This window comes from Bactrocera dorsalis, chromosome 6, assembly GCF_023373825.1.
Source record: "Bactrocera dorsalis isolate Fly_Bdor chromosome 6, ASM2337382v1, whole genome shotgun sequence".
NCBI classification, from domain to species: domain Eukaryota; kingdom Metazoa; phylum Arthropoda; class Insecta; order Diptera; family Tephritidae; genus Bactrocera; species Bactrocera dorsalis.
In genome coordinates this window covers 21,483,130-21,510,125 of record NC_064308.1, presented here as the reverse complement: position 1 = coordinate 21,510,125, position 26,996 = coordinate 21,483,130, and the positions used below count along the sequence as shown (strand labels likewise).

Here is a 26,996-nt window from a genome sequence, read left to right as displayed (position 1 = left end):
TATATGTGCCCCGATGGCTGCCAGTAGGGATGGTAAACTCGATCCCGATTCTACTCGAAAATCGAGTTTTCTCGTAAAATAATCGATTTCTCGAATGTCAAGAACCGATTCTTAATCCACTTCGACTACTGAAAATCGATTTTTAAAAATCGATTATTTTAAGAGAAAACTCGATTTTCGAGTATAATCGGAATCGAGTTTACCATCCCTACTGGCAGCTATCGGGGCACATATAAAACATTCGCACAATAACCATTACAAAAAAAAATGATTTTTTTCCATGTAATTTATATGGAAAACAGAAAATTTGAAATAGGCACCTCTTAATATTAATATTAAGAGCCTCATCTTTAGAGTGACTTTTTTTTACACATTTTCGAAAGTTTTGAGCCTGTTTTTCAGTTGAAAAAAAAGGTTGCCTCAGAATGGCACACCCTAATGCTCACACATCGTTGCTTGTGCGCGACTTTTTGGCCAAAAACAACACACTAATGTTGCCGCAGCCACCGAATGAAAGATTTCTCAGCTCAAATAAGGTCTTTAGTTTTCTCTCACCAGCGGTAAGAACTTAAAGATTCTTATTTGAGTTTAAAGTTTGATCATAGAAATCAAACAGTTTAATATTAGAATTTAAACGTTTGGTCCTTCGAGCCGGATAGTTTGATATTACAAGTCAAACACCGTAAAAAAATTTATTTAGGCAAGAAGCTCGAAATGTTTGAGTGAGAAAAATAATTGACTTCAATGCTTGAAATTAATGACACGGACGCACACAGGCAAACCGCACGTAGTGAAGCCCAATATTTATATTATAACACGCACAATTGCTTGCACAACAACTTTTTTTGAGAAAAACATTTAATAAAAATACAAATACAAATGAAAGTAATTTTAACAAAAATAAACGCCGTCTTCGATGACTTTTTTTTTTTCTTTCACCGGTCTTCTCGTGCCGCTCCACACAGAGTCGTATTTCTGTAACGTCACAAATGTAAATATTATGTACCATATTATATTAGTTACATAAATATCGTAGAATTAATTGACATAACTTACATATACTATTTCTAGTAACATATCTGTATATCATTTATTTGCTGTCCATTTGCAGATATACTTAGATAAGCAATTCTACATTTATGGTTACCAAAAATAATGGAAAGTGATTTCCATTATGCCTATTTTCATTTTTTGCTCTTGAAGTAGCATACTGCAATGTGGGAATTCTATCATTACTACTTATTTTCGATAAAGATCAAATGCCGATACATATTTATTGAATAACTTTTAACGTATTTAATGAACCAAAATAAATGAATTTAAGTAAAATACAATTTGTTTTTAACATAAATTTTATATTAATTTGTATTTTTATATTTCTTTCTCTTTCTTTTTCTCTATCTATTAAAATGGATTTGTTTGGCAATGGTTACTACATGCACCAATCTATCACTACCTTTATTAAAATTTTGTATGTATTCATTTTGAAATTACCTACAACTCCAACCACTTGTTGCGGCTATATATCTGTGTGGTGCGAAAATGAATAATGCTGTAAAAATGTTGTATGTATATACTTTTAATAATATTCAATGTACATAAATATAAATATATATTTATTTATATATATATTAATAAACATAAATACCAAATATTTTACTACCATATATATATGAAAAAATTATTGCTAAATACTGCACGACCTACTACTGTTATTATCAATTTAAATTTAAAAAAACATGTAAATATTTGCCGTTCTCGTGTCTATTTGTCAACCTTAATATGTTAATTAAATAATAAAACTGAAAAGGCAATCTAACAGACTTGACGGCGGTTGTGCTAGTTAATAGCGCGAATAACGGGCGCAGTGACTATATAGGGTACCATCACAATGTTCGTCCTGAAGTTGGTTTATTAACATCCACTGCACGCACATTCATACAAGAAGGTGTAACAACGGAATACGCCACACAAGTGGTCGGGACAACACTCGATAGTGGACGCTTATATGCACAATTCTTGAGAAAAAGTTCTCGAGTATTATATAATAATGGCCACAAACAACAACAGACACAGCAAGCAGTTGTATCACCAACAGTTGTCACCAGTTGGGTGGGTGATAATTTGCAATTACAATCCAAGTCCTTATTAGAGAGTCATAACGACCTTTTCAATGCTGACTTACCCGATTGGCAAGATATTGATGATCGTTTACTCAACGATGATGGTAATATTTTTGCTGGCAATACTGATTTTGCTCATTTAAGTGAATCAAGGAATAAAAAACAACAAGAGCCTTTAAATAACGATGAGAAAAAAATGAGCAAGTTGATAATAGCAACACTGTTATCACAAAATTTAACGGGCGTTGCTCGTAACAATACGCCAAAACATCTGTTTTCATTGCATACAGTTGGCAATACAGGAAATCAAAATCAAGAATTTGCACGAATATTAGACGTGAATAAAGTGATGCCCATCGGCGACTTGGCCACATACACTGTTCGTAATCCCCTTTCACCAAGTGGATTCCTTGCAGAAACCATTATCGAACATTCAGAACTAAGCAACGCAGTGAATAATTATAAAAACAATGCTAACAAATTAAGCCGTTCACCGAAACAGTACTATCAAAAACAAATAGATCCTAATGGTAGTGGCAGTTCCCTGAGAAATGAACCGAAGCTACTCTTTAATAGCCAATTGTCAACAATAACGTATTATGGTTTTGCTGACTTTACAACTGTTGTTGGGGAGAGTGTGATTGTTTTTTCTCCTAGCAGCGTTACACAAAATACTAATTTAGGTCGTGTGACGTCAATTAAGGGTGAGGCAACCTTAGGAGGTGTTAGCGATAATGAACAAGAAACAACAATTGGTGCTATAAAAGTCGCTATGGAATTTAAAGTTGAACCAACTCAACAAATCGGCAGTTTGCCTAATTTACAATTAATGGGTTTAAATTCAAATATCATACAAAGTGTAAACTTCGTTGATATTAGCAGCGAAATTTCAAAAGAAGATGCGGAGGAAATATTACAAACAATAACAACTGATGTTAATGATAAAGAACTATCTTTAAAACAAATAAAATTAGTGACCACATCTAACGAAAATATCAAAATCTCCTATTTTACGGACAAGTTATCAAGTATAAGTGATAATATGCTTGGTTCAACGACTGCATATTCCCATCCTTCAGACGATGAAGTTGCAGAAATATATGCGTCACTTTCGCGTGTAGCGGCATCACGTGAAAGTATTTCATCAACTATGCAAACAGACGCCCAATCATATAAAATAGATAATTCGTTATTATTGAAACTACCTGAAAATACTAACAAACAACCAATAACCAATACCGTTGAATTAGTTTCAAAAAGTGTAGAAGCATTGCAAAGCAGTGAACTAACGCATCACACAACTACAGCTATTTTGGATATAACGCCTACTAATACTAGCTCGGAATTACAGATATTAGGTGGTGCCACAACAATATTCTATGAAGATGATCCTTTTGCTAATTTTGTGGAGCCTGTAGTTAGCGTAACCAAGGCTACAGATATTTTAAATTTGACAGATATAAAGATAACAGCACAACCAGAATACGGAACTTCAACCTTAAGTAATATACAAACAACCACCGAGGAATACGAAGATAGTGTCGAAACAACTACAGTTGTTTCCAAAATATTAGCAAATATTACTTCGGATGAATATGAAGTCGAAGAAAGTAGTAGTAGTAGTTCTATTGATACATCTCAAAGCGTTTCAAATGTATCAGAGGTTCTTCAAAATACTAAAATAGATGTGCAGGAAATGAATACCAACGACGATATTGTTGAATTGAGAGATTGCATTAGAACATCACAAACGTTTCTCACACAAATAGCAAAAACAATCACCCAACTAAACACTCTACGCGAGCCGGCCCTCGCAGGCGAAGATGAAGCCATACAATATTCGACAATCGAAACTGTATTACTGCCTACCTTCGACATTTTAGAAACTACTAAATTTTTTTGTATCAAACCACAGACAGCAGTTGTAGGCGCGACAAGCTTTGCCATCGGCGGTATAAAAGAAAGAGCAAGCGATTGGGTAAAGTTAGAGAAACCAGGATTAGATAATATTGACACGGCAACACTGGCCGAGAACATAGATGGTGTAGGTGATGGTCTTGCCGACGATGACACTGACTACATTACCACAACATCAGCTAATATAAATCAGAGAGACTTTTTAGAGTATACAACAACTGATCCTGTAGATAACGATAATAATAATGAAACTGATGTCTATAATGAAAGTCATAGCGACATAAATTTCAATCAGTCAATTTATGTGGTGGAAGATGATTCTGGTGAAGAGATTGAACTGATATATAAAACATTATATACGACATATACGTATTTGACAACATTTTTTAATGATGACAGCAGTACTAGTATATCGAGTCACACAGAAGTTTTTACGAATATTATAACATCAACTTTAGAGTCCGATGTTGATGAAATCGAACCAATTTCTACCACAAAAGAAATATTAAATACAGAGAATGCGCTTAAGCTTAGTACTCGTGATTCATCGAACAATGGTAATAAGGTTAGCAGCAGCAGTAAATTTGTACTACCGACAGAATTGGAGACTATATTGCGTGTTGGAGAGCATGATATTGATATAGATAAAACCGGAGATGCATCAGATGCACATACCGCAACCATGTTTTTGGATGATAGTAAAATAGTGAAAACTTACTTTACAACTTATACATACTATACGACTATATTTGTGGAAGGAGAAACGGAAATCATGTCTAGGTCCGAGGTATATACAAATTATGTAACGGATGCGGTAACATCCACTACTGTATTTGAGATTGACAAACAAAGTCGTATTAATAGTGATAACATTGCAAGTAATGCGGAGATGTTGTCAAAATTAAATAAGGATACTGGCGCTAATAACATTGATACTGACACTAAACGACAAAGAAATGAGAATACACAAAATATGCTAAATGACTATCAACGATTAAGTGACAGCAAAATAAGAGCACATGCAGCAATACTTTTTAATGACGACCACTTTGGCTTCAACAATTATACATTGGTGACTGATATACGTTCGAGCAGTTCGAATGGCAAAAAACATATTATCAATCAAAATCAGGAAGCCTTCTTCGATCAAATCAGCTCCGAAAGCAATACTGACGAAATTAGACCTTCAGCCGTCCTATTGTTGCAGACAAGCTTTACCACATTTACGTACTATACGACAATGTATAGCAATAATGCGACAAACGTTATAAGTCGTCTAGAAACAGCAACCGATGTCGTAACGGAAACGGTACAGCCGACTAAAACTTCAAGTGTAGATGAAGTAACATTACCCATAACATATTTCACTACTTTCACATACTGGACAAAACTGGCAAAAAATGGTGAAATCACTACACTTAGCAGAGAGGAAACCGTATCAAATATAGTAACATCTAGCACAATATCTTCAACACCCATTCAGACAGCAGATGTATTGTTAAGTAACGGGAATATTTTCCAAGGCAAACAACCAAAGACAGAAATATCGAATACCGATCAGTTGGATAAAATTATGACTGTGAATTCTACAAATATTGTTCATAATAGCGTAAGAAACTCAAGTATAGATAACAAAAACATCAGAGCGGTTTTTGAGCCAACAACTTACTATACAACGTATACATATTATACAACATCATATAATGGAGATAGGACCACAACTGACTCACGATTCGAGACTCTAACACATGTGGTTTCATCAGCAAACAATGCAGATAAAACAATTGAAGTAGCCGCAGGTGAACCTAATATTGTGAGGAGTGCTAATTTAGTGACTGATATCTTATCATTAGCTGTAAGCAACGGTGTTACGCCCACACTTGAAAAAAGTCCTAATACACTGCTCTATGACTACAAAAGGATTATTGATGCAGATGGTGTAAGTACATTGTATTATCGAACGGAAATATTAGCTACAACCGCTATTGATGGTATGCCATCGAATTTCACTAGCAGCACATCCAGTTTACACGTTGATGAATTGAAGCAAGCCCTGCTTCCAAGCAGTATGATAGCAAATTCAGATATCAGTTCGGTACGTCAGTACAAAACGGGACTTGTGCGTTTAATCGAGGGTACCCGTATTGGTAATCAGACAACTACATTATATCAATCCAAAGTTATTGGTACTTTCATTGAGAATCGGTATGCGCAAATAATTGAGAGTACATCCAGTTTTATTTTTGAGACAAATAATAATATGATAGCCACTGATGGGTCTATTAAACCGTCTCTTACTTTACAATCAACAGATCAGATAGAAGCCACAGTAAATGTTGTTGCACTAACGTTACAAAACAGCATTGTTGATAATGCTTCTAATTCTACTGCGACCAACGAGTATAGTAAAGAGGATGAAGAGAATTTCGATGTTGACGCTGGTAATGAAGATGATGATGAGGAAGGTGCTGACGGTAAAATTAATAAAGAGCGATTGTCCTATCAGTCAAAGAAGCGTACATTTACTCCAGTAATCCGCCCATTTACTTCACGCAATCGTCCTCAATTCGCGCCAAAAAAGAAAAACGGTGTTACGAGTAGTGCGACAATTATAACACGACATGATTTCACACCAACAATAACTGCGACACCTGCACTTAAGTCTAGCGGGCGCTTTAGCACTCGTAAGGGTGTATTTACAGGCATAATAACAACCACAGGTGCTTCCGCTGCTATACCAAACAGTTCACCGCCGCGCCGCACTTTCGGGCGCCCGATCAAATCATTATCTTCCACTGGCAGTATCAGTACATCAAATACACCAGTAATTTTGTCTGCAAGCGGTTTTAGTGGGGGCCGAAACCGTCTGACATCGTCGACACGATTACAATCATCGACACGACGTGCCGGAGTTTTAGTGCGACCTACATCTGTTTCAGGCAATCGGCAAGGGTTTTCTAGCACTTATGCTAGTAACTCTCGTGTACGTATTAAATCTACAAGCTTAACTCAGGCTGGTCAACAAAATACCCCATACACAGAGAGTTTACCTATTTTGACATCCGAGACGAGTGGTGAGGAGTCAACTACTCCAGAATTTCAAGCGAGTTTTGATGAAAATGACGAAGGATTTACAGATGCAGCCCGCCGCAATCAAAATCCTTTGTTACGCCTTCGAAAACCGTTAAATAGGGCGACTGGTTTTATTTCAGCTAGTCAGCGTGTAGTAAACGGAGGGAGTAGCATTTCTTCTATTGGCGCTGTTTCACAACGTCGAAATCCTTTAATATTACGAGCTAAAACGACGACTCTTACAAGTACTACAACAACGACGCAAACACCACGGGCACGAAGTATAGCGAGACCTAAAGTCAACAATGCACTAGGTAGAACGCGGCCACAAAATAGACTTTTTCCACCACGTGGTCTGTTACAGAGACAAACAAATCAAGAAACTAATGAAGCCAAAGAAAATAAAAAAGCTGACAGTACAGAAGGCAATGTTGATATCGATGATGATTCCGAGTATGATGACGAGGATGAAGAAGACAATGAAGATGATGTCGAAGGAGATAATAACCGTCGTAGGCGTTCTAATATTAAGCAACATAAATTATCAACCGGAGTTGAAAAATCCTCCAAAACTGATAACTATAAAATAAAATATTTATCTACAAGATCGAAATCGATACGTGTACGTCGTGAAGCTGAAACTTCATTACAAAGGCGAAGTAGTCTTCGAAATAAATTCAGGCGTCCAAAGTTAACGGTTTCAGCTACTACTGCCGAAGATCAAAATTATAATGAAGATATTGAGCCGGAAACGCCACCTTTCTTAACTACAGCGGTAACTCGTTCACGAACAAGTGGGCGTTTTGCACCACGCTATGGCTTGCAACACGCCAGTACCCAAGCCGTTACAGCATCGGCCACTACTACAAGTACAGGAAATCACCATGCTATCAGACCAACACGCCCCTCTACTGGTCGAGCTCAATTCACGCTACGTGAAAAAGATACAACCACAACAACTCAAAAAGGTTTGACACGTCCAGGAACTAGCCACTTTCGACGTCCACAGACAGCAGCCTCATCAAGACGTTCGTCTTCTCCAACGATTAGCAATAGGCGGAAAACATACAACAACAATAGCAATTTGTCACAAGATGCAGTTGCACGTAGCACGTCTTCACGTGCCCGTACCAACTTAAGTCGCACACGTACAACGGTGCGTGGACGCAGTCGTAACGATTACAATGTTGATACTGTTGTACTACCATATGATGGCACTATTACTATTACACATGTTATACCAGCCGAAGTAACTATACCTGTCATTAATGGTAAAATTACTGAATATAAAAATGTTGTGACAGCTAAAACGAGCACGGAGATTTTGTCTCCTCAGCAATATACCACTTTTCTGGGTAGTAATGGACAAACTATGTTGGCATTGACCCGAGAAGATTCAAGCGTGCATTTCGGTGGAGTTACTGAGGTTACACAGTACGTACTTCATGAGTCGCCGACGACAACCGTTATCTTTACACCCACTACAATACGTGGCCGCAAAACATCCTTTTCACACGTAATACCATCAACAGTTTATTCAGTGGAAAATGTTATTTCAACAACTCAGCCACAAATTTCACCAAACGCGCCGTTGGCAAACATATTATTATCGCAGTTGCTGCTCGGAAATATAGGTTTACCACCGGCTAATCCATTACTTGGAGCATTAGGGGCGGCAGCAACACCTGCACCTATTCAGTTAGGTGTAGGTAGTTTAGTACCGCAATTACCACCCATACCGGTTACTGAATATCGCACGCATACATCTACATATGTTACAACAATTTTCGAAGGTATGTCTACCGTCTTACCCGTTACATTCCAGGGCAAAAAGATATTGACTACGGTCTACGATACAACTGCGCAAACAATAACAGCTACTGAGTTTGTGACAGATACTATTGTTACAACACCGACACAACAAACGCATTCCGCACCACAGGTCAATAGCTTGCTGATACAACAACTATTATTGCAGCAACAACTACAGCCACACATTGAACAGCCACAGCTACCAATACTACATTCCACGGCACCGCATCTACTATTAAGTGATAATTTGCAAGAACTTGATACGAACCATATACGACTTCCTAAAGAAAATGATAATGACATAGCAGCTAACGAGGATTATACGCAAAATAATAAAACTAGCCGAAAGAAATCGCGAAAGTCCAGTAAAGGACATAAGCGTAAACATCAATCATTCCAAGATGAAGTGCCAGAGCGTTCTAGTATAATAACATTGTATGTATCCGGCCGCCGACCCGGTGAGTTTAGTACAATTTTAAGTACCGTACCACTTGGCTCTGACTCCACAATACACAAACGCCAGGCTCCTGGTGATCTACAGCAAACTTCCAAAATTTATACAATCGATGATTTTTACGCATCTGATGGCAGTGAATATGTGTCGACATATCTAATACCGCAATTGAAGGATGATAAGACGAAGAAACAGATTGAATTAAATTTACTTGAAAGTGGTGAACATCATTTGATGGACCAGCAAACGCAATCGCTAGAGAGTTTTGTCGGCGATGTGGATACATGGATTGCGAAAAGTACGCACTCATTTGAAAACGCAGTAACACTTGAAAAACAATTAGTGCCCACTATGCCGCTGCAAAGCAGTGACGCTCAAATTACAGAGGGTATTTATCTTAAGCAAAGGTCGAATGTGACCGGATATAAAAAGATAAAAATAATTTTTTAATGTAATTGACTTTACTGAGTTGCCATCCCCATGCTACTTCAAGGTCATTAATATTGTCATTGTAGGCCCGAGAGCGTCGATAAGTATATTTGAAAGTATTGGTTTTGGAAAATATAAAGACATTCACATGTGCAACCTGAGAGGCAGCTGTATTGAGGACGACAAAGAGGCGAAGGGGGGAAAGGGAGGGGGAAGGGAATGAAACTGTAGAGAATGACAAAGAAGAAATTAAGGTTAAAAAACAGCAGGAAAACGAAAATGGGTCACTCACATACTTTGGGGATAATACCGAACACAATAATACTCAGCAAAATCCTGTACAAAAATATTATTAAAAACAAAATCACATTTCCTAGTGCAAATAATAATAAGACGCATAATGATGTAATGGTGGACAGGAGCAAAAGGAGTGCATCTCTTTTAAAGAAATATGGGCGTGTGCTACCACTACAATACGATATGCGTTGAAATTGTTAAACGAGTATGATAGTAGTAAAAATAATATAACTTTGAATATTGTTAATTTAAGCTGTAGATGAAAGAAGGTAGTCGTACGGCGTAGAAAACTGCCAACACCGTCGTCGAGAAAAGTAAACAATACAACAACCGACTATAGTGCAACCACCTACTTGTGCATCACGACTAAAAATTTTTATAAATACAACAAAAACAGCAACAATGGAAACAATCACTGATACCAGAGAACAACATAAACAAAAGTAATCAGCAAGCATATTCTGTGAGTGATGGAAGCATGGCAAACATTTTGTATGTTACGCTGCCAAATATAATTTATAATTTTAATATATACTCATCAGTTATTGTATATTGTGTATAAAGACAAATTTAATAACATTTCCGGCCCTGACAAAACTCCTAACCATCCTATCTTTCTAAGCAGTGATATGAAAACTTCTCCATTCCAAAACCCTGGACGTATTATTATCAAGTGTATAACCTCGTCACTTCTCCAAATAAAATATAGAGAGTATTACAAAATCTGTAACATTTTATAAAAAGTCGCAGAAATCTGAAGAAACAACTTCAAGGAACTTGGAAGAGCTCGCAGCTCCGGGCAGAAGTAAAAAGAGGCGCATGCCAAAATAATACGCAGGCAAAATCAATATTTTCACAGCAATCAGATATGCTAATACAAACTGTAGTGTCAAGAATTTTTAATGAGGCAAGTCTGATTTCAACAACGCTGAGTTCAAATCAAGAAAGCGGCGGTAGAAAATTTGCCTAAAACATGCTGCATATGGGATATAACACGAATCAACTTAGTTTATGAAATCGCTACAAGAACACTAAATGAATGATTGTATATACATATTTGTATTTACATATCGATATTTCAAGGTGGATGAAAATACTGAGGGGCATAGCCTCTGCAAAAACAATACCAATGGTTATACAAGTATTTTGTTCAGTGGGACCTCTTCATTGAAATATCGATTGACCCGGTATGTCGGATTAGCACCAAAGTACCTTTTCCCTCAGCAACTACTTAGGCTTCATACGAATGGGTAGAGATGGTTAAGTCATCTTGTCATTTTCATATATTCAATATTCAAGCAGCCTTTCAATTGACGTAGTATATGTCTTGTATCATAGAGATTGTTCCATTGATTACGTACTTGCGGTCTCCATTTTTTGTAAAAACAGCATATACACAATCATAACAGCAAAAGCACTGAGTTTAACCTTCACGTTTACACCTGGCAATGAACTGTCTTAACATCCATCATATGTAATTCTGACTTTGCTTTATTTTGTTTTCTATTGAAGGGAACTGTCATAACATTTCATTTTCATCATAATACCATACTCAGTTTGACAACAAATGAAATATAATACTAAACAATTTAAATATAAATTTTAAACAAATGTCGAATTTGTTTACCAAAACGAACAGGAACGAATTTTTTTATAATAAATTGACATATGTATGAACATGCATATAATAAGGCAACGCAAAGCTCATGCCATTTTAACATTCATGCGTAATGAAATTTCTTTTGCAAGAGGATGAATGTAAGGAAATTAACTTGTAAATGAATTAGATGATGTGGTGACATCTTCCTAACAGTTACGAACACACGTTTTTCGCTAACTTTAAGAACCTTATTCAAGATATTCTGGATATTTTAGAATCTACGCTACAGTTCTGTTTATAATGTTTTATTCATACTTTGCAAAATAATTCTATAGTACGAGTAATTCTGTTTCAGTTCAAAAGCCTATATGCTATTTTTTGCAAATTTTATCAATTTAAATATGGCCTTAGTAATCAATATGACCTCTCTTGGCATGGACCTAATTAATTTTCTAATAAAGACACATCAATATTTGCCCATTCCTTTTTGCTTGCTTTCTTCAATTTCAATACAGTTTGGACCTATCGGTATACACTTTCTTGGATAAAATACCCCATAGATTTTCGATGGGTCTTGTTTCAATTTATCAATGTTTTTTGCTTTCCCATCATCTTCGAGTAGTCGCAAATTATGAAATTGTGCGTTATCATTGTCGGAAAGTCGTTTCTACCCAAAATTGGTCACCAAACTTCACTAGCACGTTATTCAGATATGTATATTTCTGAGTTCATTTTGTGTAACCCAAAACAATCTGGAGTCTTTCCATGATGTCCATAGCGCATCACAAGTGATCCTCCCTTAAAGTTTCTAGTTTATCGGGTTTTTTTCTCACGACGAATATTCTGATAATAATACTGAAAACTGTTGGGTGTATCTAAATTAAACTTTTTCTCTTCACTAAATATGACAGATTTCAAATTCGGTGTCCTTACTTTGCCGCAAACTAAAGCCAACTTACATCTCACGTCTAGGTTTAGCACTTTTCTTTTCATATCGAATGGTGTCGTCTGCTTTGAGGATTGAGTAGACGCGTGAATGAAAAGACAACTGACACCGATTTAGCGAGAGGATTATGTTCTCATTAATAACCGAACGACTGATTTTTCGAACTTCTCTTTCCTTTTATTAGAGGTGGTCGGCCTGTTCGAGGAGTTTTAACATAATTCTTGAGATCCTTTGGAAAATTTTCGATCGTGTTCTTATTCATTTTCATCCTTATTGCAATATTTCATATGGAAATTCAACATACTACTATTGCATTGAAACATTGTACCATATAATTATTTCGCGCAATGTATTTAGATTTGAGCACATACCAATGGCAGCGAGTATGCCAAATTACTGAGATTGAAATAATTCAACTACAATTTTTAAAATCATAAGCTAATCAAATAATTTCCTTAACTTATTAGCATAAGAATTATATTAACTCTGATTTCATTTAATTTAAAAAACTAGTTATCAAAGTGGTGATAACAACAAAAATGCTATTAACGCGCTTTCGGACACAGTAAAGGCAACGCTAATGCAAATCGAGAAGGTTGTGGTTCGAAAAAATTTATTTTTTCCCTACCTCACTGAAAATAATTTAAAACAATTAATTTTTCATCCATTAATTCAATATTATCATGGATTCAATTTTGCAAAAATATTTAGTTTGCGACATTAACTTACAATGCCTATTTTTAGTCTGAAGGGATCGTGAAAACATGCTTGTCATTTGATTCCTTATTTATGTTAGTAAAAATTTTGGTCTACGATTTCGTATCAGAAACACAAAATAGCTATAGAAAATCGAAATATTTAAAAAATAGCAATCAACTTTGTCTTGGAAACTTTATATAAGTAGTAAAAAATTAAATGTATACATGTATATGTTATTACCAAATGTTATTTGACCAAAATATAAGCATATGCGTCTATCAAATTACTACTATTAAACTTCTATTAACTAATTTAATTTAATTTTGTTATATAACGTTTTATCCATGATTTCCTTATCTATTTCTACATTCTTCTGTTTACCAAAAATATTTGAAATATACCATAGATATTTTAACAGAAAAATACTCGAGTTCACTTTTTTATTCGAAGAAAGGGTAAGAAAAATACGCGAATTCAATACAAACTATTGATTTCTTCATCCAGATACTTGCACTTTTTAAATTTAATTTTTTGAGAAAACTTGGCTGTAAATTTGTTGCTGGTAGAGATTTTACCAGGTATCCCAAAGGAAGGGAGCTTTATGAATGCATAAACATCAACAAATTTTCAAAACCGTTTAGGAAGAAACCAACACCATCAGATCCCCGCCAAATACCAGATATTCTGGATTTTGCAGATTATTTTGGAGTATTCAGACCATTCGCCAACATAATAATTTGTGACATGAAAATGTTTAAGTGTATCTAATGCAGTTTGATAGCCTGAAGTCAAATCTTAAAACAGAATTTTTCTATAACCCACAGATATTCTAACCTGCGGCTTTAGATTTTACAATACATAAAATTTCAGTATATATACGATCAGGGATTTAACCGGTTTAGACCGGTTCTGCCTGCTTGTTTGAAATAAACAGCATATTTTTATAAGTAGACTAACGGTGTCCGAATCGATTACGTGTTCTATGTTTGGATAGCAAAACGTTTTTTAGTTCACATTTTTTTTAATTTTTGGAAATTACTGTCTTTAAGATTTTTAGGTACAATGACTAGGAAGTTCGTAAATAGTTCCAACAGTTTTTGTTATGTGTGCGGAGAACAAACTTTTAAATCGCAAAAACGTAATTTTACTCCGCTTGTGTTAAAAGCGTACAAACTGTACTTTGTCGTTAAAATTGGGCACCAAGACAAAGCATGGGCCACTCATATCTGTTGTAAAACTTTTTCATCAGCTTTAAGACCTATCAAACACAGTAAACAACCTCCTATTCGAAATACACCAGAATCTTGGAGTCTCGATGAGGAACTAGAATCGACCAGCTCTTCAAGTGATGTTACAGAAACCACAAACGAAATGACAATTAATCCTTTATTTCATTAACCAGGATGTTCAACAGTGCTGCATCTAAATCGACAGGGTGAATTTAATGACTTTGTTCGTGATCTAAGCCTTTCAGAATCGCAGTCCGAACTTTTAACATCCAGACTAAAAGGTTAGACCTTTTATAGAAAAAGGCAGAAAGACCTCCCAAATTACTTTCTTCAAGAAGAACTACTAGATCCAGTATACTGTTCAAAAGTTACCCCTTTGGTTTAACGCACTGGGACAAAAACATGATCGACGTGATTGGCGTCTATTCATTGATTCCTGTAAACTTAGTTTAAAGGCATATTAGTTCATAACGGTAACAAATATCCATATGTGCCCTTAGCTCATGCGGTTCATATGAGAATATGGGAGTTCTTTCAGAGCATACCCGTTATTATGAGTATGGTTAGGCAATATTTGGAAACCTGAAGGTAATAGCCCTTCTCCTTGGAAGGCAACTAGGATATTCGAAATATTGTTGCTTCCTTTGTGAATGGGACAGCCGTGCGAGAGATTGTCATTACGTACATAAGCAGTGTCCAGTACGCACTTACTTCGGGACAAGTATTACTGCCACCTTTGAATATTAAATTGGGTTTAATGAAGAATTTTGTTAAGGCAATGGACTGAAATGGAAGAGAGTTCTTGGGTATCTCAAACAAAAATTTCTAAGAGTCAGTGAAACAAAAATAAAGGAGGGCATATTTGTGGGTCCGAAAATAAGAGAACTAATGAAAGGTAAAACATGTGAGGGAATGCTCAATGAAAATGAAATACGAGCCTGAAGTGCCTTTAAAAGCGTTGTTAAAAATTTTCTTGTGAAATGTGAAAGCTGACAATTACAAAGATCTTGTGACTGAACTACTTACTACCTTTAAAAAAAATGTGTTACATGTGTGACATGTTGTCCCATAAAATTCACTTTCTGGACTCCATCTGAATTTTCCCGATAATTTAGGGCCGTAAATAACGAACATGGGGAGCAGTTCCAACAAGACATTTCTGATATGGAGAAACGATACTAAGGCAAGTAGAGTGCCAGTTTGCTTGACGATTACTGCTGGACATTGTTAAGGGATACTTCAAAAATAAACACTTTGTTCTGTTCATGTCACAAAAACAAGTGGATTTTTTTTTACCAGTGCTATTATTACATATGGCAATGCTCTTCCAGCATTAACAAACAAATATGTATAACAATGTCACATCTAGGTATTTTATTGTTAGGTAGACGCGAAACTCATATATCACTCAAAACGCATTTAGAGGGGTATACGATTGTGGAGGCTTTTACAAACATTATTCATGAAGCAGTAAAAGACGTATGTATGTAAATATTTTTTGGAATACAACAGGCATTTGACCGAGTGTGGCATCCTATATAAAAAAAAAAACAGTTTTCTACTTCATTTTTTCTTCTATTACACTCCTTGCAAGTGTATCACAGGGTAATGTTTTGGGACCTGTTCTTTACACAATATTTAATGACGTTCCATTTGTCAGTGATTTGATTCAATCGTTTAACATAACACTACAATGTTTTAACGCGCAAATCAATTCCTGTAAGCACTGAGAGCAGCAAATGCAATAACATTCATGACAATTTTCTTTTCAAGCATTGTTGTTTCAAGGCAATAAAGGCAATGAAAACCAAGTCAAATGGCAATTTGAGTTCAAAATATGCTATTTTATAAAATACTTCATAGTAAAAACTATTTTACACATTTGCTAAAAATATATACTCGTAATCAAGTTTGTGCTAATAACGGGTGATTTTTTTGAGGTTAGGATTTTCATGCATTAGTATTTGACAGATCACGTGGGATTTCAGACATGGTGTCAAAGAGAAAGATGCTCAGTATGCTTTGACATTTCATCATGAATAGACTTACTAACGAGCAACGCTTGCAAATCATTGAATTTTATTACCAAAATCAGTGTTCGGTTCTTTTCTTTTTTATCGACAAATTTTGTTCAGCGATGAGGCTCATTTCTGGTTGAATGGCTACGTAAATAAGCAAAATTGCCGCATTTGGGGTGAAGAGCAACCAGAAGCCGTTCAAGAACTGCCCATGCATCCCGAAAAATGCACTGTTTGGTGTGGTTTGTACGCTGGTGGAATCATTGGACCGTATTTTTTCAAAGATGCTGTTGGACGCAACGTTACGGTGAATGGCGATCGCTATCGTTCGATGCTAACAAACTTTTTGTTGCCAAAAATGGAAGAACTGAACTTGGTTGACATGTGGTTTCAACAAGATGGCGCTACATGCCACACAGCTCGCGATTCTATGGCCATTTTGAGGGAAAACTTCAGACAACAATTCATCTCAAGAAATGGACCCGTAAGTTGGCCACCAAGATCATGCGATTTAACGCCTTTAGACTATTTTTTGTGGGGCTACGTCAAGTCTAAAGTCTACAGAAATAAGCCAGCAACTATTCCAGCTTTGGAAGACAACATTTCCGAAGAAATTCGGGCTATTCCGGCCGAAATGCTCGAAAAAGTTGCCCAAAATTGGACTTTCCGAATGGACCACCTAAGACGCAGCCGCCGTCAACATTTAAATGAAATTATCTTCAAAAAGTAAATGTCATGAACCAATCTAACGTTTCAAATAAAGAACCGATGAGATTTTGCAAATTTTATGCGTTTTTTTTTTTTTAAAAGTTATCAAGCTCTTAAAAAATCACCCTTTATATTAACTCATTATGAATATATAATTTTAATTGGCATAAAATATTAAAAATATGTTGGATTTTTGTGTTATTATAAATATATAACAATATTCAAAAACGTACTTAATAACTGAAGTTACATTATTTATTTCCACAATTTATCAATTTAAAAAATTATATATATGTAAGAGTATTTTAATTATACTATTACTACATATTATAGTTTTGAATAAGTGCACTTCGATTATAAAAATTTATATTGAAATAATTTTCTAAAATTTGATTTCTAATTTTTCATAGATACAGCACGGGCTTTTAACAGTAAATGCATGATGCACTCGTTGCTTTTGAACTAGGCAATAAAAATAATGTTTATGTAATGTAATGATGCATTTCAAGCATCAAAACAGAGTGTGTACTGTTTGCTATGCTGAGAAAACCAAATGTTTTTTCTGTACCTTTTGCCTCCGTTGCTATTCAAGTTCAACAATTGCATTGCTGTAAATAATATCACTCGCATCTTCGGTGATTTCAAGTGCACTTGCACAGCAGTCTACTATCCACTTATGCTGATGACATTGCATATATGTATAAGTATGTAATAAATAGTTGAAATAGGGTGATGTACTAGGTAATGCAAAATGAAATGATGAGAACTCGAAACACATCACATTTGCGGACAAGAGTGCCTGGCAGTATTTTTAAATATAAGGTGCGTTCCAAAGCAAACAGGACTTAAAAAAAAACATAACATATGGTTTTTTCGGCAAAATCAATTTATTAATAAAATTAATAATATTCAAAATAGTCTCCTTTTGCTTCCATACAGCTTTTTGCACGTTCCAAAAACATGTCGAACGAGTGATTTAGCTCGTTAGTCGGTATAGCCGCCAGTATGTCGGTGCAAGTCTTTTGAATGGCCTCTACGTCAGCATAACGCTTTCCTTTCATGGGCAAATGTATTTTTCCGCAGAAGTCGCACCGTGCCATATCAGGTGAATACGGGCAGTGGTTAATGGTTCAAATGTGATTTTTGGTCAAATAATCGGTCACAAGCGTCGATTTTTGTCCTTTTTGACCTCTTTAAAGATGTCTTTCGAATGTTGGATTCTGAGCAATTTTTGGTCGCCAGTCAATTTGTGTGGAACAATCCGTGCACACACCTTTCATAAGCCCAAGTGTTCGATCAAAATGCTATAAATCGATGTTTTGGTTGTCATTTATGTCCTTACGACCACTTTGAAAACGTTGAAACCACTCGTGCACTCTGCTACAGAATAGACAATCATCGCCATAAACTTTTCTCATCAATTGAATCGTTTCGGTTAAAGTTTTACCAATTTTAGAACAAAATTTAATGTTGGCTCTTTGTTCGAAGCTCATTTTCGCACCGATTACACAAACACACTGACACTTAAAACGCAATAACTTCACTTCCAATCGTTGAAATATCATGAAATTAGCGCTGAACAATCGATAAAGATAGCAGATTCTAACGCACCAGTGGACATATAGATGGCGCCACCAGGGGGCGCTAGATTCGAAAAGTTTAATTTGGCTTGACAAATTTTCTTGGGTAGGGTTTTTCGCGAAAATGCCCCCAATGCTTGAGGAGTCTTGACACACTTCTACACTTTCGAAGAAAGTTCTCCACGAAAATCTCTTGGTTGTCCATATACATACATACATATGTACATATATGCAAGTTCTCTACTACACAGCATTCAGTCGAACCGCTTCCAATTTGAAGATCTAACTGTCATAACAATCAGTAACATTGAATGAATGTGAAAAGTGATTCAAAATAATCACTTTAGAAGCTTAAAAAAATGCATTATTTAATATTTATTAAAGTGTTACTCAACGAGTTTTAAAATTTACATGTACGTACCAACGATAACCATAATTTCCATAAAAGTAGCAAAGAAATTGTTACTTCTCAACGCTAAAGTTTTTCCTGTGTTGAGTATACATACAGTGGCTCACGTTTTATTTCGTGTGGTCATTTATTTAAAAAAATGTGTAATATTTTTTATACATTATTTTTTTAATAAAATAATAATAAGATATTTTACATTGCTACCACAAACAAAAACATTAAAAATAATTTATTCTTAAGTAGAATATATAAAACAAAAATAAAACACAATGTACAAATTGGCGCCACAGCTTGTTCTGTGTGCAAACTTTTACCATCATTGGCGTCAGCAAATTTGATATGAATGGTAAATTAATTACTCTTGTAACATGTTTCTACAGAGTTTTGTTCACATAAAATACTCAAAATAACCGAGTATAGGAATATATATATATATATAAATGATCGGGTCGAAATCCGAGAGACAGTTTGTCTGTCCGAAGTGATAACTTAAGTAAAAATTGAGATATCTTGACGAAACTTGAAACAAGTGTTTCCTGGTAGAAAATTGAGGACAAGTTTGTAGATGGGCATAGTCGGACCGCTGCCACGCACTCAAAACGCCATTAAACGAAAACCAATAAAGCGCCTTAACTAAGCACTAAATAAAGATATAGAACTGTAAATTGGCGCAGGGGATCGCAATAGCATGGAGCACCTGTGAGATAAAGTTTTTGAAAAAAAGTGTGCGTTAATAACTTTAATGTGCACATCTTCTAAACCACTAAAGCTAAAACAATCAAATTCGCCTAGAGCAAATATTTTAAGAACTCCTACCGACGGTGAGAGAGTATATTTAATTGGATGATAATCCCGTCCACATCTTATATAACGGTACTGTTAAAAACTACTAAAAGCGCAATAAATTATTAATCAATAAGATATTAAATTCTTCCCCCGAGATGCCATCGGACTACAACCACTCCAAATTCCCATATAACACAATTTTAAATTACATTTGATTATTTCACTATCCAGTACACGAATCAAGAAGCAATTAATATAACACGAAGAAACTTTGCACTAATAGCTCCTGTAAAATATGCCCCCTTATGACCAAAAATTGTTCATAACAAAACTGTTAGAATTCCCTCTAAAGTACACTTGTCTCCTGTCCTGAACTCACAGTTTTAACTATAGTATGGGTGCGGTCGAGATGGCGATAACGACAGCAGTGTTGCAAATTTTTCAAAGTATCACGTTCTATGCAAATTTTTTCCAACGCTTGCAACAACATCACAGCCATATTTATACCATTAATAACATAAATTTATTAATTTAACTGATTTCATCAAACAAAGCGGATTTTTAGTTGTCGCAATTCTTTTGAAATAGCTTTTTTACTGTCCCAGATTTATAAAGTAATGTTCGGAGTTCATAATTATTCTAAAAAAAAACATTTAATAGACTTGCAAAGTGAATAAATACGAAATTACAACTCTTCACCAGTAACTGCAGAAAACGGCCACAGAAGGCAAGGAAGTGGCATTAATGCTTCCATACAACGGCAAACTAGGCAGCTCTCAGGGCATTCCACTAGGAGTTCCAGTATGGATAGAAGCTTGAACACCGTGGTAAATATCAAAACATTAATCCGACGATGTACAGACTTCGCCGGTAAATCTGACAATATTTACACTATTTTTAATTAGAATGTTTTGTACGTAAAAAAGGTTGTGAGCTATGCTCCCGAGTTCAATGACGACTCAGCAAGCTTGTTGAAACTAGACAAAGAGAAAGAAATAGGTGAATTCTTAGAAAAGGCCCGTTTTAATTTGGCTACTCGAGTTATGTCGAATGGTGTTGAACTTATTATTGCCAATGATAAGGGTAAGTCATCTTCTGTTAAGATGGCGACTAAAGACTCATCACAACAACAGAAAAAGCACCATGTTCCACAGCAATTATATAGCGAGCTAAGTCAAACTCCTTTCCGTCCTATGACTTTAATGCCAAGTACTTTAAAAAATAAAATGATACTGGTAATGCCAACACAAAGTGCAAATCAGGTAAGTTTTTAAGCAAGTTGTAAATATATTTTCTTAGGCTCTAAAAATAAGGGAAGAAATATTGGGAGTTCCATACGGTTGCTAATACGTTTTTTTTTTATCCTAAGGATATCAGTCATAATGGAGTAGGTGGATAGATTACTGGATATATTGAAGACATACGGTAATAATATAATGCTTTTATCATGATTGACCATTAGACAAAACTGAAATCACCAATACTGAAATAAATTATAACATAATTTTGAATTCCACCTAACTAAACAATAGATAGCTTAGACAACAATAAATCAAGATAAAAAGAACTAGCGAAATTGGCTCTCGGATATTGCAATAATGATCTTCGTCTCGTTGGTAAATGTTCCTACTTGTATGTATGTATACGTATCACTTTTACGAAAATAATGGTTTTGATTTCAATGCTAAGCCAATTGATTAATCAATATATGTTTAAAAAATTGTGGTGTTGCACATAACTTCTGTGAGATGTTACGCATATACCAGCTATATTAATTTCTCATCGCTTACTTTAACCCGTTTAAACTCCAACTTAAAAAACTGTTTAAGAATAAAAAATCAAAACATACATAGAATTAAAAAAAAAAATAGAAGAAGATGAAACGTTATCTTCAAATTTACTGAAGCTCTAATACCCTTCACAGGGGCATTTATTTAGCATATAAGAGTATAAAAAGATCTTTAACGTTTCGTTAACCGATCAGTTTGTATGGCAGCTATACTGTATAGTGGTCGGATCTGATATATTCGTAGATTGTAGTGGTAACTTGGGCTATAACAGCTCAATGACCTCTTTGTTTACATTTTATGGGGTCAATAACCCTTTTGTTTACCTTTAACCAAGTCAATAACTTTTGTTTGCATTTAGCTAAGACATCTACATTAGTTAACTTTTAATTAAATTTAAGGCAACGACCTTTTTGTTTACATTTTATGAGGTCAATGCCTTCCTTGTAAATTGTTGACCGCTCAAAAACAAGTCCCTGTGAAGAAAACTTTTTTATTTGACAATATAATGTATCTTCAAAAAATGTAGCTCAAAAAACTGTTAAACTATTTTATTTGGTAGATTAACTACATATATACGAGTAAATTATTAAGCGGATTCTTGCCAAAGGCATGAGCTTATTACACAGATTGGTCCAATATCAAGATAAAGATCTTTTTTTTCCTTTTATGCAATAAAAAATAAACCTGTGGTGAGTCTTATAGCAGGCTTTAAAACACCGCAATCGTTCGACTTTCTTTATATTATATTTTGTTCGTTACAATCAAAAACGGTTAATATAATATTAATATGTGATGAAATTTCGCAAGGTACAGACTTCGTCGAAACAAAGCCAATATTTTTTATATCTTCTTATGCATTTTCTACAGGAAAACTTTTATTTGCCAGCTGATTTTAATCAGTTTGTGACGAAAACCTGCCTAACGACTTATACTTACCGCACAACATATCTTCAAAATGGGTCTACAACTGTTGCAAGCCGGGAGCAAGTTATATCTAATATAGCTACGGAAGAGCGTAACTATATGGAGATCACACCATCTTTACCCTTGGGTTTAACTTTCACGCAAGTAAGTAAAAGGTCTTTTACTGGTTCAAGATAATGGCATATCACTACACCACTCGAATAAAAATATGTGTAAGGTATTTAGTCACAATGGTAAAATCGCGGCTTCGAAAGATATACACAAATGTTAGTGTTTTGAAATATTTTGTCTCTTATATAAGCAAGCAATACCTTCAGTTGAATTATTTTACAGATCAAATCAATGTTTATTTTACAGGAGTATTCAGAAATAACGAATACATCAATTGTCAGGTCACTTGCTTCAATAAGGTTTGTCGTTCGATAAGAGAGGGCGTTGCTACTAGCCCAATTTTTTTTGTTTTGTTGGTACACTCTTCATATGAACGTATGTGAAGTTTCATTTCAATCTGTCAATTCATTCTTTGTTTAGAAGCCACTTAGTGTCGCCGTGTCACAGTATTTTTTAAAATGGGACGATGACCTAAGCAACCAGTTGCACTTTGTTTTCTTGTCTGTTATTTACAGGTCATATTTAAATAAATAAATACAATGGAAAAAATTTAATGTCGTGCAGTGATAAAATTCTTATTTTTGGAAGGTGTAGCATCAAAAGAAATTCACGAACGAATGTTAAAAGTGTACAATGATTGTACACCTACAATTAGAATAGTAGAAAGATGGGTGGTTCAATTTAAACTCGGTCGTCTTGAAGACGATCCACGTGAAGGACGTCCAAAAATCGCATCAACACCAGAAATCATAGCCAAAATACAGGATATGGTTTTGGAAGATCGTCGATAGACTGAGAGAGATTTAGTAGAGGCTCTACACATCTCATTAGGCAGTGTGAGCCATATTTTAAGTGAAATTTTGGGTTTGCGTACAATGGGTGCCGCTTTCGCTAACAATGGGACAAAAACACATTTGAATGCGACTTTCTCAGCAACATTTGGAGCATTTTAAAAAAGTAAAGTGAATTTTGTGCGTCGATTCATCACTATGGGTGAGACTTGGGTCTATCACCACGATTCTGAATCAAAACACGCTAAAGAGTGGTGTGAACCTGGTTGTTCGGCTTCGAAACGAGTTCGGGTTCTTTATTTCCAGAACTAAAAAAATATATGCGTGGGAAGCGTTTTTTAAATGAAGAGGTCATAACGGCTGTTGAACCGTATTTTGCAGGCCTTTCGGATCTCACTTGAGGGATGTGATCCACAGATTGGACGATCGTTGTAACAAGTGTATTAATGTTCAGAGAAATTATACTGCATATCAAAACAAATTCATGACATCACAGTGTTTGTATATCAGTAGTTTCTATTTAAAGAATTCATTAATCGTCGTTCCATTCGTTGAAATATGATAATACATTTAATTTTTGGGTTTATAATTTCGTCAATCCCTTCCACTTATACATCAACCTCTTAGGAATGTTGTATGAAATTTTGTTCAATACAGCCATTCAATTCGCTGACAGAGAATTTAATACGAAAATTTTATTTTAAAAGGTCTAAGCACCTAATTGAACTTTATTTTATTTTGGAAAATTTTAATACCATTCCTCATTGCCAAGGTATCGTGGTTTTGCCTTAAGAATGACGAAATTATAAAATCATTCTCTTCAAAAAAAATCACTCGGGTTTACATTTCGTTGAAAATGAAAGAAACACCTAACATAAAGAAACATTAAAATAGTAATTTTTATTTTGAATTTCTTTTAAGTCCCGTAATGTTTATTCCACTCCTTCTTGATGTTGACCGCTAAGCCGAGTGCGACAAATCCTAATGGGTCGTTATTTAAGGTACGAAATATAAAAAATTTGTTTGTTTGTTATAAGAGGTTTCATTAAAGAGAATATTCGTTATTTATTTTAAAGCACTTCAAACCAAAAAGTGATAAATTCTTCTTAATATAAACTGATAGTAATATTGACCACAAAATTATTGTACAGTGTTTTTCCGGAGGATGGAGTCATGTGTAGAAGTTAACGCAAGTGAGGAAAGTTCTCTGATCGCCATTCACTTGGGAGTGGCCAGAAACAATTCTTTTACATATGACTCAAGCAGCTCACGACTTCCGGTCTTTGACCAAGTATCCTCTGGGTAGCCTAAGAACATCCGTTTGAAGACGAGCTAAAGTGAGAAGGCGAAACATCCCCTGCATAGGGTTGTGCGCTGGGTTTGGGACCCGCCACATAAAAAACACCCCTAATGAAAAACAACAAACAGCCTCGGATGAGAAACCCCCCTTTTGATGACGACCATGGCAAACGAAATAAGGACTATGATTTGAGGGCATGCACCTGGAATCTCCGGCCCCTTAATTGGGAAGGTGCCGCTGCCCAGCTGGTAGATGTCCTCGTAAAGATAAAGGCTGACAACACCGCCGTCCAAGAAATGCGATGGACGGGACAAGGACAGAAACGAGTAGGTCCTTGTGACATTTACTACAGTGGCCATATAAAGGAGCGCAAGTTTGGTGTTGGATTCGTGGTGGGAGAGAGACTCCGTCGCCGAGTACTATCATTCTCTCCGGAGAATGAACCTCTAGCCACAATCCGCATCAAAGCGAAGTTCTTCCCCGACGGAAGAGAAGGACGATGTGACCAAAGATGCCTTTTATGAGTGCTTGGAGCGCACTTATGAGAGATGCCCCCGCCACGATGTCAAAATCGTGCTTGGCGACTTCAACGCCAGGGTGGGCAAAGAAGGTATCTTTGGCACTACGGTCGGTAAATTCAGCCTCCACGAGGAAACATCCCCAAATGGGTTGAGGCTGATCGACTTCGCCGGGGCCCGAAATATGGTTATCTGTAGTACTAGATTCCAGCATAAGAAGATACATCAAGCTACCTGGCTGTCTCCGGATCGAAAAACCACTAACCAGATCAATCATGTTGTGATAGACGGAAGACACGTCTAGAGTGTTTTAGATGTGCGTGCGCTCCGAGGTCCTAACATCGACTCGGACCACTATATTGTTGCAGCCAAAATTCGCACCCGCCTCTGTGCAGCAAAAAACGCACGCCAACAAACACAAGGAAGGTTCGACGTCGAGAACCTGCAATCACAACAGACAGCCGAAAGATTTTCTACTCGGCTTGCACTCCTGCTCTCCGAGAGCACTCGCCAACAACTCGGTATAAGGGAACTGTGGGACGGCATTTCAAACTCCTTACGTACAGCTGCAACCGAAACCATTGGTTTTCGGAGAGTGCAAAAGAACAGTTGGTACGACGAGGAGTGCCGTGTCGCAGCGGAGAGAAAACAGGCTGCCTACCTCGCAACGTTACGATCGACAACAACACGTGCGGGATGGGATAGAACCGAGAGTTGAAGAAGGAAGCGAGACGCATTTGTAGACAGAAAAAGCAAGAGGCCGAAATACGTGAGTACGAAGAGCTTTATAAGCTGGCCGACAGGGGTAATGCTCGAAAATTCTACGAAAAGATGCGGCGGCTTACAGAAGGTTTCAAGACCGGAGCATACTCCTGTAGAACCCCCAAAGGTGATCTAGCCACCGATGCCCAGAGCATACTTAAATTATGGAGGGAACACTTCTCCAGCCTGCTAAATGGCAGTGAACACATAACACCAGGAGAAGGCGAACCCGATTCCCCAATCGATGACGATGGAGCAGACGTTCAATTACCCGGCCATAAAGAGGTTCGAATAGCAATTACCCACCTGAAGAACAACAAAGCGGCAGGGGCCGACGGATTGCCGGCCGAACTATTCAAACCCGACGGCGAAGAGCTGATAAGGAGCATGCATCAGCTTCTTTGCAAAATATGGTCGGATGAAAGCATGCCCAACGATTGGAATTTAAGTGTGCTATGCCCAATCCATAAAAAAGGAGACCCCACAATCTGCGCCAACTACCGTGGGATAAGTTTCCTCAACATCGCGTACAAGGTTCTATCGAGCGTATTGTGTGAAAGATTAAAGCCCACCGTCAACAAACTGATTGGACCTTATCAGTGTGGCTTCAGACCTGGTAAATCAACAACCGACCAGATATTCACCATGCGCAAAATCTTGGAAAAGACCCGTGAAAGGAGAATCGACACTCACTACCTCTTCGTCGATTTCAAAGCTGCTT

General features: G+C 36.2%; 2 protein-coding genes across 5 annotated transcripts in view; both read left to right on the top strand.

The window, feature by feature from the left end:
* The window catches only part of LOC105226306 (uncharacterized), an 81,968-nt gene extending 68,196 nt beyond the window's left edge, over window positions 1-13,772 (top strand). For both annotated transcript variants that reach the window (XM_049459981.1, XM_049459980.1), the window contains one exon: window positions 1,811-13,772. In XM_049459981.1, coding sequence (XP_049315938.1) covers window positions 1,811-9,828 — 8,018 coding nt within the window. In that variant the 3' untranslated portion in view covers window positions 9,829-13,772. The remainder of the gene's footprint in view (window positions 1-1,810) is intronic.
* Window positions 13,773-21,198: 7,426 nt separating this feature from the next.
* LOC105226767 (uncharacterized) overlaps window positions 21,199-26,996 on the top strand; it is a 71,026-nt gene continuing 65,228 nt past the window's right edge. Inside the window, exons 1-3 of one of the 3 annotated variants that reach the window (XM_049459979.1) lie at window positions 21,226-21,341; window positions 21,449-21,504; window positions 22,737-22,937. In XM_049459979.1, the coding sequence (XP_049315936.1) occupies window positions 22,893-22,937 (45 nt within the window). In that variant the 5' untranslated portion in view covers window positions 21,226-21,341; window positions 21,449-21,504; window positions 22,737-22,892. Of the gene's footprint in view, window positions 22,938-26,996 lie in introns of all 3 variants that reach the window. The other 2 variants (XM_049459978.1, XM_049459977.1) reach the window with 2 other exon arrangements.